The 15,000-nt window shown below is 48.1% G+C and overlaps 1 protein-coding gene across 1 annotated transcript in view; it reads right to left on the reverse strand.

The window, feature by feature from the left end:
* The window catches only part of LOC122250455 (fat-like cadherin-related tumor suppressor homolog), a gene marked incomplete at its 5' end in the record, with an annotated part of 62,065 nt that extends 51,127 nt beyond the window's left edge, over nucleotides 1–10,938 (reverse strand). Inside the window, 2 exons of the mRNA XM_086531037.1 lie at nucleotides 4,012–4,213; nucleotides 10,825–10,938. Of these exons, the coding sequence (XP_086387163.1) occupies nucleotides 4,012–4,213; nucleotides 10,825–10,938 (316 nt within the window). The remainder of the gene's footprint in view (nucleotides 1–4,011; nucleotides 4,214–10,824) is intronic.
* Between the last annotated feature and the right edge of the window lie 4,062 nt (nucleotides 10,939–15,000).

The following is a 15,000-nucleotide window of genomic DNA, read 5'->3' on the forward strand; positions in this document are numbered from 1 at the left end:
AAAAAAAATAATAATAAAATGCACTGCCAAAATTCCCAAACCTCTATTCGATATCTCTTTCACACTCTTCTTCCTTCCTCCCTCTTTGCATTCCTTCCTTCTCTCCTTCCTTCATCCTTCTTCCCTCCATTCTTTCTCTCCTCCTTCCTTCCCCCTCCCTCCTCCTTTTCCCTTAACCCTCCTTCTCCCCCTTTCCCCTCCCTCTTCCTCCTTCTTACCCCTCCCTCCTCCCCCTTCACCCTCCTCCTTTCCCCCCCCATCCCCCTCCTCCTTCTTCCCCCTCCACCCTCCTCCTTCTTCCCCCTCCCAACCCCCCCTGCCCCACCCTCCACCTTATCCACAATATCCGACAAGAGAAACCCTGAATAGGAAGTAATTGGGTAGCTTCGCCGTTACCATAGTAACACCCAGCATCACCTTCATCTCCCATCTGACATGCCGCTGATGACGCATTTTCAGACGGAGAGAGAGAGAGAGAGAGAGAGAGAGAGAGAGAGAGAGAGAGAGAGAGAGAGAGAGAGAGAGAGAGAGAGAGAGAGAGAGAGAGAAAAGAATCAAAGGAGAGAGAGAGAGAGAGAGAGAGAGAGAGAGAGAGAGAGAGAGAGAGAGAGAGAGAGAGAGAGAGAGAGAGAAAAATGTGGGAGAAATGAGATTATCTCCGGGTTGAATTTGGCTTTGAGTAAACAACGTCGGGGAATGTGATGATTATGATGATGGTGGTGGTGATGATGATGGTGATTATGATGATGATGATTATGATGGTGATTATGATGATGATGATGGTGGTGATGATGATGATTATGATGATGGTGATGGTGATTATGATGATGATGGCGATAATGATTATGATGGTGATGGTGATGGTTATAGTGATGGCGCAGACGATGAGGATAACAGTAGTAAAGACAGCAAAAACAATAATACCAATAATGATTACAATATCTAATCAGTAGCAACGGTAATAATCCTTACATTGTTAAAGCTAATAGCAATAATAACAATAAAATAATAATAATAATAATAGAAAATAATAATAATAATAGAAAAATAAAAATAATAATAAAAAATAATAACAATAATAATAAAGAAATAACAAACATAACAACAACATCGATAAAGACAACAACGATAATAACAATAACCCTCATAAAAATAACCAAAAAGCAACGATAACACCAAGAAACCAAGAAACACGACCTCCATAATCACACAATCTCCCTCAGCCTCAGCATCCATAGGTTTCTGTTGACACAATCCGATAAGCAAATATATTACGTGATTTCCGGCATTGTCGCTGATTCAATAACAAGGGAATCGCCAAGGAGGAAAGGTGGGAGGGAGGGAGAGGGGAGGGAGGGGAGGGAGGGAGGGAGGGAGGGAGGGAGGGAGGGAGGGAGGGAGGGAGGGGGGGAAAGGAGGAAAGGAGGGAGGGAGGGAGGGGGGGAAAGGAGGGAGGGAGGGAGGGAGGGAGGGAGGGAAGGTGGGGAGGGAGGAAGGGAGGGAAGGAGGGAGGGAGGGAAGGAGGGAGGAAGGGAGAGAAGGAGGAAAGGAGAATGGGAGGAAAGGAGGGAGGGAGGGAGGGAGGGAGAGAGGGAAAGGAGAAAGGGAGGGGGAGAGGGAGAGAAGGAGGAAGGGAGAAAGGGAGGGAGAGAAGAAAGGAGGAAGGGAGAAGGGGACAGAGAGAAGAAAGGAGAGAGGGAGAGAGAGAAGAAAGGAGGAAGGGAGAAAGGGGGAGGGGGAGAGAAGAAAGGAGGAAAGGAGAATGGGAGGGAGTTAAGAACGGAGGAAGGGATGGAAGAAAGAAGGAAGGGAGAAAGGGAGGGAGAGAAGAAAGGAGGGAGGGTGAAAGCGAGCGAGAGGGGGAGGGAGAGGAAGAGAGAACGATATCAGGGAAGGAGTGAAAATGAAAGGAAGAACAGGATAGGAGAAGCAGTAATGAAGGGGAAAGTTTGGGAAACGTAAGGGAGGAAGGGAAGGGAGATAGGTAGAAAACTTCTCATTCTCCTCCTTCTTCTTCCTCCTCCTCTTCTCTCCATCACACGCCCGAAGACCGAACTCTTCATACCTCTATTCCTCGCCCACGCCCATCTCAATTTCCCCCCTTCTGAAATACCGACCTCTTAACTCTTAGAGTATGCATCATCAAAAAAGTAACCTTTTATACCCGTCCTCCTCCTCTTCCCCTTCTTCTTCTTCTTCTTCTTCCTCCCTCTCCTTCCTCTTCTTCTTCTTCTTCTTTCCTCTCCCTCCCCTTCTTCTTCTTCCCCCTCCTTCTTCTCCTCCTCCTCCTTTCACCTACGTCTGTCCTCACCATCCGAGCGATACTGTGCCAAAATCGCCCTTATTGCTCCCTTCAATAAAGCGTTGTGAGGAAAATTTGTATCGCTGTGCAACGCTCCATAAAGTTTCAAAGGTATGGCTTAGTTTTACACACACTCTCTCTCTTTCTCCCTTTTCCTCCCTCTTCTTGCTACTTTTCAACCTTCCTCTCCTTCGCTATCTCCCTTTTCCTCCTACTCCCCTCCCTTCCTTCTCTTTCTATCTTCCCCAATTTCTATTCTTCATTCCTCCCTCCTCCTTCCCTCTGCCCCCCTCCCTTTCTCCTTCCTTCCTTCCTTCCTCCACCTGCCCTCTTCCTCTCTCCCTTCTCCATCCCCCTGCCCTCTCCCTCTCTCTCTGCCCTCTCCCTCTCCCTCTCTCTCCCTCTCTCTCTCTCTCTCTCTCTCTCTCTCTCTCGCTCTCTCTCTCTCTCTCTCCCTCCCTCCCTCCCTCCCTCCCTCCCTCCCTCCCTCCCTCTCTCTCTCTCTCTCTCTCTCTCTCCCATTCCTCTTACCCTCCCTCCCCCCTCCATCCGTGGTCAGAGTGAGCGAGTCTCATAATATACACTAGATCTTTATAACCTTCATAACTACTATAACCACGATATACTGCGGCCTTATAGGAAAATGAAGGAGAGGGAAGAGGGAGAGGAGGGATGAGAGGAGGAGGAAGAGGGAAAGAGGAGAGGGAAGAGGAGGAAAAGAGAGAGAGAGGGGGAAAGGGGAAAAATGGAGAGAGAAGGAGAAGGGGAGAGAAGGGGAGAGGGAGGGTGAGTGGGAAAAAGAGAGAAAGAGGGAGAGAGGGAGAGAGAGAGAGAGAGAGAGAGAGAGAGAGAGAGAGAGAGAGAGAGAGAGAGAGAGAGAGAGAGAGAGAGAGAGAAAGAGAGAGAGAGAGAGAGAAACACGTGGATACGGAAAAAAAAGAGAAAGATGAGGACGAACGACAGGAATAAAGAGAAGAAAAAAAGGAAAAAAAGAGAAAAAGAAATACGAAAATGTGAATAAAGAAGATGACATCCATACTTTACCAGCTATAATTCCCAGCTGTACTCGAATGCTGTACTCTCCCCAGCTATAATTTCCAGCTATACCTTATACTGTTGTACTCTCCAGCTGTAATTTCGAGCTGTACTTCCCCCAAGTTAAATGAGCTTCTGTTGAGCCGCACGTATTTTCAATCCAAATTCGTGTGGTCGGTCGTAAAGATTACAACTTTTAGTTCCTTAAGAAAAGGAAAAGAAAAAAGAAGAAGAAGAAGAAGAAGAAGAAAAGGTTTAGCGTTTAGAGCTAAGACCAATGTTCTACTATCATTAGCAGAACATCCAGGGGGATGGGGTTGGGGGGGTCCACAACCATTGCTACCACAAGAAAAGGTTTAGCGTTTAGAGCTAAGACCAATATTCTACCAGAACATCCAGGGGGCCAAGGGGTTTTGATTGGTTAGTTGGTTGGTTCCACAACCACTACTACCACTCACCCACTCACTCATTAACCACCACCAACCAACCACCCAACTCACTCACTCACTAACCACCACTCACTCACTGACTCACTAACCACCACTCACTCACTCACTCACTAACCACCACTCACTCACTGACTCACTAACCACCACTCACTCACTGACTCAATAACCACCAAACCACCCAACTACCAACCCACAAACAACCCAAACCCAAACCCAGTTACTCACCCGTCTTGGCGTCGATGGTGAAGATGGACTGCGGGTTCCCTCCGGATATCTCGTAAGTGATATTAGCGGATGGGTCGGGATCCGCGGCTTCGACGGTTACGATGACCGTGTCCGGCGGCGAGTTCTCGGGGACACCTGGCCAGTACACGGGCCACGAGCTCAGGGGGCGGTGGTCGTTCACGTCCTCTACCAATACGTAGACCTGGGTGGGAGAGAGAAAAAAAAGGATAAGGATAAGCCAGATTTGCGGAGCAGATGCTGTGTCGGGGTTGTTTGCACTGAGGCGAGCCCGCCAGAGAGAGAGACTTTTTGACTTTGACGAGTTCATTGAGACAAGTGATTACATACATCTCAAAAGGATGAGGTAACATAGGTTATCCTCACCCCAATCTTTGTCCCTCTTTGGGCTCACATATATTTTACAAGACCTTACAGCTATGTCAACATGTTGAGAGATTTGATTTGATTTTGATATGTTTATTCATACTATATACGAGAGAGAGAGAGAGAGAGAGAGAGAGAGAGAGAGAGAGAGTGGTTATAGGTGGTGAGAATTGTGTGTGGGGGGTGGGGGGTAGGGTAGGATAAGGTGATAATGGTGAAAGAGAGGAAGAATGGTGGTGGATATACTTGTGATGTTGAGATGCTGAATTTTCTCTTTCTCTCTCTCTCACTTACTCTCACTCTCTCTCACTCACTTACTCTAAATCGCTCTTTCTCTCCTTTCCTCCCTCTCTCCCCTCCTTCCCCTCAGTCTTTCTCTGACCCTCCCTCCCCCCCTCTCTCTCTCTCTCTCTCTCTCTCTCTCTCTCTCTCTCTCTCTCCTCCCTCTTTCTCTCCCTCTCACATACTTACTCTATCTACCTATCTCTTTCCTTCCCTCCTTCCCTCCCTCCCTCCCTCCCCCCTATCTTTCTCTCACCCTCTCTCCCTCCCCTCCTCCCTCTTTCTTTCCTTCTCACTCTCCCGCCGCTGTGATATTATTAGAGCAAATGTATGAAAACGATCAAACGCAGCTTTGATGCCGCGACAGCACAGTCTGTCAAGGGTCATGGGCGTGAGGGGAGTGCGTTGGACGAGGGGGGGAGGCGTAGGATGGATGGGGGGGGGGAGTAGGATGTGGGGGTGGATGTGAGGGAATGTGTATGAGGGGGGAGGGAGGGAGGATGAGTGAGGTGGGAAACTTAGGGATAGATAGATAGATAGATAGAGAGGGAGAGAAAGAGAAAGAGAAAGAGAAAGAGAGAGAGAGAGGGAGAGACAGAGAGAGAGAGAGAGAGAGAGAGAGAGAGAGAGAGAGAGAGAGAGAGAGAGAGAGAGAGAGAGAGAGAGAGAGAAAGAGACGGGGATGGGAAGAGAGGTGTGTGTGTGTGTGTGTGTGTGTGTGTGTGTGTGTGTGTGTGTGTGTGTGTGTGTGTGTGTGTGTGTGTGTGTGTGTGTGTGTGTGCGTGCATGCGTGCGTACGTGCGTGTGTGTGTGCGCGCGCATATTCGTGTGTATATGTTCGTGCGTAGGGGGATGAGTGTAGAGGGAGATGGAGGGAGCGGGGGGAGGGGGGGCTCAAAGTGTGACCAACAAGCACCCTTCGCCGCCCTCCTCACTCGCTGTGAGTCACTCTAAAGGTGCCAAGATCTTCCTCCTCGTCCTCCTCACCTCTCTTTTTTTCTTCTTTGATCGTCTGGGAGTGAAGGAGGGGGTGGGGGAGAAGGGGGGAGGGAGGAAGAGGGGGAGATGGGGGAGGGAGGAAGAGGGGGAGATGGGGGAGGGAGGAAGAGGGGGAGATGAGTGGAGAGGAGGGGGAGAAAGGGGGAGAAGGGGGGAGAAGGGGGGGGAGAGTAGGAGAAGTGGGGGGAGGAGGAGGGGGTGTTGAGTGGAGAGGAGGGGGAATGGGATGGAAGGGGAGGTGGGGAGATGAGAGTAAGGGGGAAGGGGATTTGGGAAGGAGGGAGAAAGCAGGGAGTTGGCTCAGGGAGTCGTCAAGATGTTGTTGAATCTACTGGTGATCAAGCAGGTTCTCATTTCACCCCCCCCCCCTCACTCCCTCTCCCTCTCTGTCTCTCTGTCTCTGTCTCTGTCTCTGTCTCTCTCTCTCTCTCCCTCTCCCTCCTCTCTCCCTCCCTCACCCACTGTTCCTCCCTCTCTCACCCTCTACCCCTCCCTCTCCCTCTCCCTCCCCCTCTCCCCATAGCCAGTGCATTCCATAACAACAACCGTGAATGCAAGCCCTCACCTAAACGCGCCTGCATGACTGACTGCATGACAGATCGTATTCATTAGGCGGAATTAATGCTGAACAATTCACTCATTAACAGAACACGCGAGCGAATGAAATACATATCTGCACGACAACGTGTTCTTCCTCATTTTTTTCAGACATGCAACTGTTGCTCTTCTTCTCAGTCCTCATTTATTATTCAACGTCTGTTCCTCATGTTCCTTCTTCTTTTCTTGAGAGTCTTCTCTCCTCCTCCTCCTCCTCCTCCTTCTCTTTTCTCATCTCTAGCTCATTTCTTCTTCGCTCCCTCTATTTCCTCTTTCTTTCTTTAGTTTTCTTCCTCACCTCTTCCTAATTTCTTTCCCTCCTCCTTTCAATCTCCTTTCCCCCTCATCTCCACTGATTACTTCTTCTCCATTTCCTTTCCCTCCTTTTCCCCTTTCTCGTTTCCTAATGATTTCCTCCTCTCTTTCTTAATTTCCCATCCCTCGCGTCTCCCTCATTTCCCTCCCTCCTCCCGCCCTACCACCACTCCCTCATTCCCCTCCCTCCTCCCGCCCCACCACTCCCTCATTCCCCTCCCTCCTCCATCCTCACCACTCCCTCATTCCCCTCCCTCCTCCATCCCCACCACTCCCTCATTCCCCTCCCTCCTCCATCCCCACCCCTCCCTCATTCCCTCCCCTTTCCCTCCACAGTCCTCTCCTCTCTCCCCCCTTCCCTCCACAGTTCCGTCCTCTCTCCCCTCCCTAAAGCCCTCTGCAACAGCCCACTCCGAAGACCCAACACAACATCGTCAATCGCAAACCCAGCGGCCGTGAGTGCGATTAAGACCAGGACTACCCTCGCTTCCTCTTGTTGCGCCTCTTGATTCAGAGTCGAGAGTGGGTGGGAGGGAGGGAGGGAGGGAGGGAGGGAGGGAGGGAGTGAGTGAAGGAGGGAAGAGAGAGTGGAGGGAGGGAAGAGAGAGGGTGGAAGGAGGGAGGGAGTGAGGGAGTGAGGGAGGGAAAGTAGGGAGAGAGGGAAGGATGATGGGAGTGGGGTACTAGAAGGACGAGGGATTAGGTGCTACAATGAGATGGCGGCGATACATGTGTGTGCATATACATATACATACATACCTATCTACTTATCTTTATATCACACACACACACACACACACACACACACACACACACACACACACACACACACACACACACACACACACACACACACACACACACACACGAGGAGAGGAGAGGAGAGAGAGAGAGAGAGAGAAGAGAGAGAGAGAGAGGAGAGGAGAGAGAGAAAGAGAAGAAGAGAGAAGAGGCAAAAGGAAGAGAGAAAGAGAAGAGAAAGAGAGAGAGAGAAAGAGAAAGAGAGAAAAAAGAGAAAGCGAGAGAAAAAGAGAGAGAGAGAGAGATACCGAGAGAAAGGAGCCACCAAGAATCCTTACGTCACCAGACTCCTTGAAGAGAGAACACCCCCGCGCGCCCTCCTTGCATCTCTCTCCCTCACCCTGGCGAATCCGCGCGCGCCCACAGGAGTCAACGCTCAACCCTTTTTATCTTAAAAGGTCCCGTTACTGGGCGTTATGCAGTGCCCTCTCGACGCCACGACCTCAACGGAATGTGAGGTCACGGCGCCGCACACGACCTGGCGCCGCACGACGATGAAAGAGTGAGAGGGGAAGGATGAGAGGGAATGAATGAGAGGGAAAGGATGAGAGAGAATGAATGAGAGGGGAAGGATGAGAAGGAAAGGATGAGAGGGAAAGGATGATAGGGAAAGAGTGAGAGGGAAAAAATGAGAGGGGAAGAATGAGAGGTAAAGGATGAGAGAGAAAGGATGAGATAGAATGAATGAGAGGGAATGAATGAGAAGGAGAGGATGAGAGGGAAAGGATGAGAGGGAGCGACTGGGAGCATGAGAGCAGGATATAGCACGTGCCGGAGTGTGAGTGGACTGTGATATCATTTCATGGGTGTTTTATTCTATTTCTTTTTCATTTAACTATATTGGTTTATTTATCATTATCTTTTTTATATAATCATCATTCTTTGTAATTATCATTATTTGCGTGTGTGTGTGTGTGTGTGTGTGTGTGTGTGTGTGTGTGTGTGTGTGTGTGTGTGTGTGTGTGTGTGTGTGTGTGTGTGTGTGTGTGTGTGTGTGTACACCATTAAGCGTACGTGCGTTGGGTTTCAACTCAAACCCTCTCTCTCTCTCCCTCTCTCTCTCGCCCACTCACTCCCCTCGCCGTCCGGCTCGCCATGTAAGTCAAGTTATGGAAATGCGGCCTGAATTTAGTAGTCAACGACCCAGCGCCGCCAGGATGACTGAGCCGCCCTCCGCCAACCGCCACCCGCCCGCCCGCCCGCCGCCCACCCGAGAAGCCGCTCCTCCTCCATTCATCCGCAAATACGGCTTCGCTCGCCCGGTTCTTCCGCGCAACCGTTACGCCGAGTCGCCCATTCATTCGCTCACTCGGCCGGGCGTTCCAGTTTCTTTTATCTCTTCCTTCATCCGCTCAGGCACTGCGCTTCGACCTCCCCGCGCCCATTCGTCCGCCACGCACGCGCCCATGCGAGTGAGGTGAACGCGACCCACAATGCGAGAAAGGAGAATGCAGCATACGGCATATAAATAAGAATGCAGCATATGGCATTTGTAGGAGAATGCAGCATACGGCATATAAATAAGAATGCAGCATATGGCATTTATAGGAGAATGCAGCATACGGCATATAAATAAGAATGCAGCATATGGCATTTGTAGGAGAATGCAGCATACGGCATATAAATAAGAATGCAGCATATGGCATTTATAGGAGAATGCAGCATACGGCATATAAATAAGAATGCAGCATAAGCATACGGCATATAAAGAATGCAGCATATGGCATTTGTAGGAAATGCAGCATACGGCATATAAATAAGAATGCAGCATACGGCATATAAATAAGAATGCAGCATATGGCATTTGTAGGAGAATGCAGCATACGGCATATAAATAAGAATGCAGCATATGGCATTTATAGGAGAATGCAGCATACGGCATATAAATAAGAATGCAGCATATGGCATTTGTAGGAGAATGCAGCATACGGCATATAAATAAGAATGCAGCATATAGCATTTGTAGGAGAATGCAGCATACGGGATATAAACGAACGCATTTCTTCATTCTTTCATAAAAAAAGCAAACTCCACGATCAAAACTAATCTATCGAAAGATGAAGTACCATTTTTTGAAATCCTCTTTAGTATATGGTGTTTGTTTACAGCCACTGAATCAACACAGGCTAGTGTCCTATCAATTGCAACACATTTAATAGAAAAAGTGAGTGATGTCACATTTTGCACTTATTTGCAGGAAGTCTAATATGACAGGAAAATAGGAACCTGTTGCATGTTTATTTATCTATTTATTTATTTATCTTATTATTATTTTTTAAGTAAAAGGTTAACGATACGATATTCTTTGCGATGGGAAATAGTTGGTGGTGATTTGTTTATTTCTTTAATTAGAAAAAGAAGGTAAGATAGAAATCTGTTCCTTGAAGGTATCAGTATCAGATTCCAACAACAATCTTGTTTTAGCTGTTGTGAAAAATGCAACCAATTCGATTTTTTTTCCACAAGAAAATAGCCAAATATGACCTCATTAGCATAACCGCACCCCCCCCATCCCCCGTCACTTACACCCCCCTCCCCTATCAAAGCTACAACATCTTACAACCCAAAATCATGAAGTCATGAACGGTCACGTGATCTTGAATGCAACAGCTGCAACACCGCGATACGTAGGTCTGTTGCATCGAGTCCAAACACAAACAAACCGAACATATGGCTGGCGTTTCGGATACAAATACTGCATGCAAATGGGGGGTGGGGGGAGGGAGGGGGAGGGGGTTCCTATGTGAATGCCAAGTCCTTATCTCGAAAGCGGGGTGAGGGCGCTTGTGGGCGTGGGAGAGGAGAGGAGGGAGGGGGTGAGGGCGCTTGTGGGCGTGGGAGGGGAGGGGAGGGGAGGGGGGTGGGGTGATGTCAACTGCGGCGACGTCAATGCATGCGGGCGCACTGCCACCTACGACGAAGGGGCGTGAGTCTCTTGAAGTTTGAGTCGGTGTCTCGGAACTTATCTCGAGTTCTGCCTAGTGTTCGTTCGGAGCTTCGACCTTCGTTTGACTCTGGACTTGTCTGGTCGGACGACTGTTCTCGAGTACCTCTCTCTTTTTTATCTCGCTCTCTCTCTCTCTCTGCATCTCTCTCTGTTTTTCTTTCTTTCTTTCCTTCTCTCTCTATCTCTTTCTATCTTGCGCTCTCTTCTCTCCTCTCCTCTCCTCTCTCTTTCTCTTTCTATCTTGTGCTCTCCATCTATCTTGCGCTCTCTTCTCTCTTCTCTCTCTCTCTCTCTCTCTCTCTCTCTCTCTCTCTCTCTCTCTCTCTCTCTCTCTCCCTCTCTCCCTCTCTCCCTCTCTCCCTCTCTCCCTCTCCCTCCCTCTCTCTCACATCACCTCAAAACAAAAACAAACCATACAACACACACCCAAACAGAAAAGAACAGAACAGACGGTCAAAAACAACAACAAAAGCGAATCAAGAACTTACGTGCAGCGTGGCGTGTTTGGGCACCGTACCGGAGTCTTGGGCACGGACGCTCAACCAGTACCTGGACACGGTCTCCCGGTCCAGCCATGACGACGTGTAGATGTCACCTGCAAAGCAAGAAGAAATGCAATGAGTTTTACGATTATATAATTAGCTACATGTCTTTAAAAAGAAGAAAAAGAAAAAGAAAAAGAAAGAGAGAGAGAGAGAGAGAGAGAGAGAGAGAGAGAGAGAGAGAGAGAGAGAGAGAGAGAGAGAGAGAGAGAGAGAGAGAGAGAGGAGGAAAAAAAAAAAAAAAAAAAAAAAAAAAGAAAAAAAAAAATATATATATATATATATATATATATATATATATATATATATATATATATATATATATATATATATATATATATATATATATTCGTTTCCTGAGAAACCCTGTAAAAAAGGGGAATGAGATCAAGAAAAAATAATCTCAATAATTTGTTGACTATGCAAGGAACAAAGTTAATGGTCACATTCCAGAGAGAATAATGGTATTTGCAGTTAGCATTGTCTTCCCCCCACCTTCCGACTTTCCTTCGCGTTCCCGCTCTCTCGGCGCCAGAAGCACCTTTGTTCCCGTTATGGCAATTATGTGGTATATACCCCCTCTTGCCCCCTCTCGGGTCTCCCTACCCACTACCCCTCTTGCCCCCTCTCGGGTCTCCCCCCTACCCCTCTTCCCCCCTCTCAGGTCTCCTCCCTACCTCTCTTGCCCCCTCTTGGGTCTCCCCCATACGCTTCTCCCCCCTTTCGGGTCTCCCCCTACCCTCTCCCCCTATTCCCCCCTCTCGGATCTCCCCCCTACCCCTCTTGCCCCCTCTCGGTTCTCCTCCCTACCCCTCTTGCCCCCTCTCAGTTCTCCCACTCTATCCCTCTTGCCCCCTCTTGGGTCTCCCTCCTACCCCTCTTGGGTCTCCCTATCCCCTACCCCTCTTCCCCCCTCTCGGGTCTCCCCCCTACCCCTCTTCTCCCCTCTCGGATCTCCCTACCCCCTCCCCCTCTCCCCCCCTCTCGGCTTCCTCGCCTCCTCTTCTCTGTCTTCATCATAGTTTTACCTTTTATTTGTAATATACTTAAATTATGTTAATAAATTGATCGAACGATCTATGGTCTACGGTGCAGTCAAACATATGTGGGGGGAGGGAGGGAGGGAGGGAGGGAGGGAGACAGGGAGGGAGGGAGGGAAGGAAGGAGAGGGAGGGAAGGAAGGAGAGGAGGGAGAGGGAGAGGGAGAGAGAGAGAGAGAGAGAGAGAGAAAGAAAGAAAGAGAGAGAGACAGAGAGAGATAACCGCAGAGTCAAATCCAAGAGAGACAGAAAAGAGAACAAAAAAAAAAAAAAAAAAAAAAACAAAAAAACTCGAGGCTTTGATCCATCTAGCAACAGACCACAACCAACACGGCCTACTACTCAATTATGCCCGAGAGCGGATTAATGAACGCCACGTGACATTTCCTCCCTCTGCATAGGTCAGATGCAATCGCAATAGCTACAAAGGCTTGCAAAGGTCAAATCGCACGGAGCAATCTCGACCAGAAAAGGTCAAATTAAGCTGAGACACAATGCCGGAGGTTGGGTCAGCTGAGACAAAGGTATGTCCGGGTAGCAAATGACCTGCTACTGCTTTTGTTACTGTGTGTTTTTTCTTTCTCTCTTTCTCTCTCTCTCTCTCTCTCTCTCTCTCTCTCTCTCTCTCTCTCTCTCTCTCTCTCTCTCTCTCTCTCTCTCTCTCTCTCTCTCTCTCTCTCTCTCCCTCTCTCTCTCTCTCTCTCCTTCCTTCGCTTTTCCTTCCATCCACTCGAAGTCTTTATTCTTTGTTATTTCCCCTTATTTCTCTCCCTCTCTTCCTACGTTTATCCTACGCGTTCTCTCTCTCTCTCTTTCTCCCTCTTCCTCTCTCCCTCCCTCTTTCCCACCCTCCCTCTCCCTCCTCCCACCATCCCATCCTCCATCCCACCCACTCTCTCTCCCACTCTCTCCCCATCTGTGCCAGCTGGCGGTAACACTTGACACAAGCACACCTTTCTAGCCAGCTGAAATGTCGAGTGGGAGCGACCGCAGATTTTTATATACGTAAACGTCACGTCTTTATATATACACTCCTTGGAACGGCTCAAGGGAACGGGGAGGAGGGAGGAAGGGAGGGGGAGAGGGAGGGAGGAAAGGAGGGAGGGAAGGAGAGAGAGAGGAAAGGAGGAGAGGAGGAGAGGAGGGAGGGAGGGAGAAAGGAAGAGAGGGATGGAGAAAAGGAGGAAGGGAAGGAGGGAGGAGAGGAGAAAGGAAAAGAGGGAGGAAAATTGAGAGGAAGAGCGGGAGGGAGAGAGGGAGGAAGAAGGGGGGGGGGAGAGAAAAGGTGAGAGGAAGAGAAGGAGGGAGGAAAGGAAGAGGAGAGGGAAAAAAGGATGGAGAGAGGTGGGAGAGAGGGAAGGAAAAGCAAATGACGATGGATGTATATAAAACATGAACAAAACATGAAAATAAAGAAATAAAAAATGACTAACGGAGAGAAAACGAACGAAAGAAATAAAGAAGTCGAAAGCAAGCAAGCGAAATGAATGCCAAAACGCGGATGACGATGCATGAAAAAGAAGAAGAAGAAAAAAAAAACGAATATTCATGAGGGGAAAGACAAGCGTGAGGACAAATTGATAAAAATAGGAAATGGAAGATAGAAAGAAAGAAAAAAAAGACAGAAGGACGATGTGGAAATTAGAATAAGAGGAGGAGGATGAGAAGGAGGAGGAGGAGGAGGAGATAGAGGCGAGAGTGGAAGACAATAAAACGTAGAACAAGTGGATCTCAAGTAGTGTTCAAGTGGAAGAGGAGGAGGAAGAAGAGGAGGAGGAGGAGGAGAATCTTCAAGAGGGAAGAGGAGGAGGAACTTGAAGAGGGAAGAGGAGAAGGAGGAGGAGGAAAAGGAGAGGGTGGTGGAGAAGAAGAAAGAAGAGCAGGAGGAGGAGGAAAAAGAGGAAGAGAAGCAGGAAGAGGAGAGGGGATGGAGAAGAAGAAAGAAGAACAGGAGGAGGAGGAAAATGAGGAGCAGGAGGATGAGGATCAAGAAGAGGAAGAAAAGAGGAGGAGAAGAAGGAAGAGGAAAATGTGGAGGAGGAGGAGAAGGAAGAAGTAGAGGGAGGAGGAGGAGGAAAAGGAAGAAGACGAGCAAGGCAAAAGAAAGACAATTTTTCGAGGGACACAAGTACGGGCGAACACTGACCTCTCCAGCTGTGTCTTTCCCCCATTTCTTGCTTCTCTCTTTCCTCTGTGTTATGTTCCTTTCCTCTGCCTCTCCCTCTCCCTCTCTCTCTCTCTCTCTCTCTCTCTCTCTCTCTCTCTCTCTCTCTCTCTCTCTCTCTCTCTCTCTCTCTCTCTCTCTCTCCCTCTCTCTCCCTCTCTCTCACCTCCCTCATTCCTTTCCTTTCTACGTTCCTTCATCGTATTAGGTCATAATAAGGATAACAAAAAGTTACAATAAAATGATAATGATAATAATAACAAAATAATAATAATGATGATGATAATCGCAACCATGATTATGAGACTAATAACGACGATAATAACTGTAGAAATTTTAATAATAATAGCAATAACAACAATTTTATATTCATATTAATGATGAATGATATCAATAATGATAATAATAATAACAACAATAATAATGATAATAATAATGTTAATGATTATAATATCAATAATAATAATAACAATAATAATTATAATAATAATGATAATAATAATAATAATATCAATAATAATAATACCACTAATAACAACAATAACAATCGAATAACAAAAACAACAATAAAAAAAAGCTAAAAAAAAGCTAAGAAAAGGTCTGGAGACATCATCTCGCAGCAGCTATGACAGCGGGGCATTTTCCGGCGGTGATCCGTTACCATTGCCGACACGTCGTTACGGGCTGTGAAATCCCAAGGTACTATCAGCGGTCTGCACACTCGACGGGAGGGGGAGGGAGGGAGGTGAGGCAGGGAAGGGGTGAGGGAGGGGGGAGGAGGGTGAGGGGAGGGGGGATAAGGACAGAGAGAGAGAGAGGAGGGGGAGTGGGAGTGGGAAGCTTGGAAGGGGCAGGGAAAAGGGGATAAGGGGAAGGGGGAGTGGGAGGTTGGGATATGGGGAGGGGGGAGTGGGAAGT

The sequence above is a fragment of the Penaeus japonicus genome, unplaced genomic scaffold (assembly GCF_977035675.1).
Source record: "Penaeus japonicus unplaced genomic scaffold, GWHDUDI00000001_assembly GWHDUDI00000034, whole genome shotgun sequence".
NCBI classification, from domain to species: domain Eukaryota; kingdom Metazoa; phylum Arthropoda; class Malacostraca; order Decapoda; family Penaeidae; genus Penaeus; species Penaeus japonicus.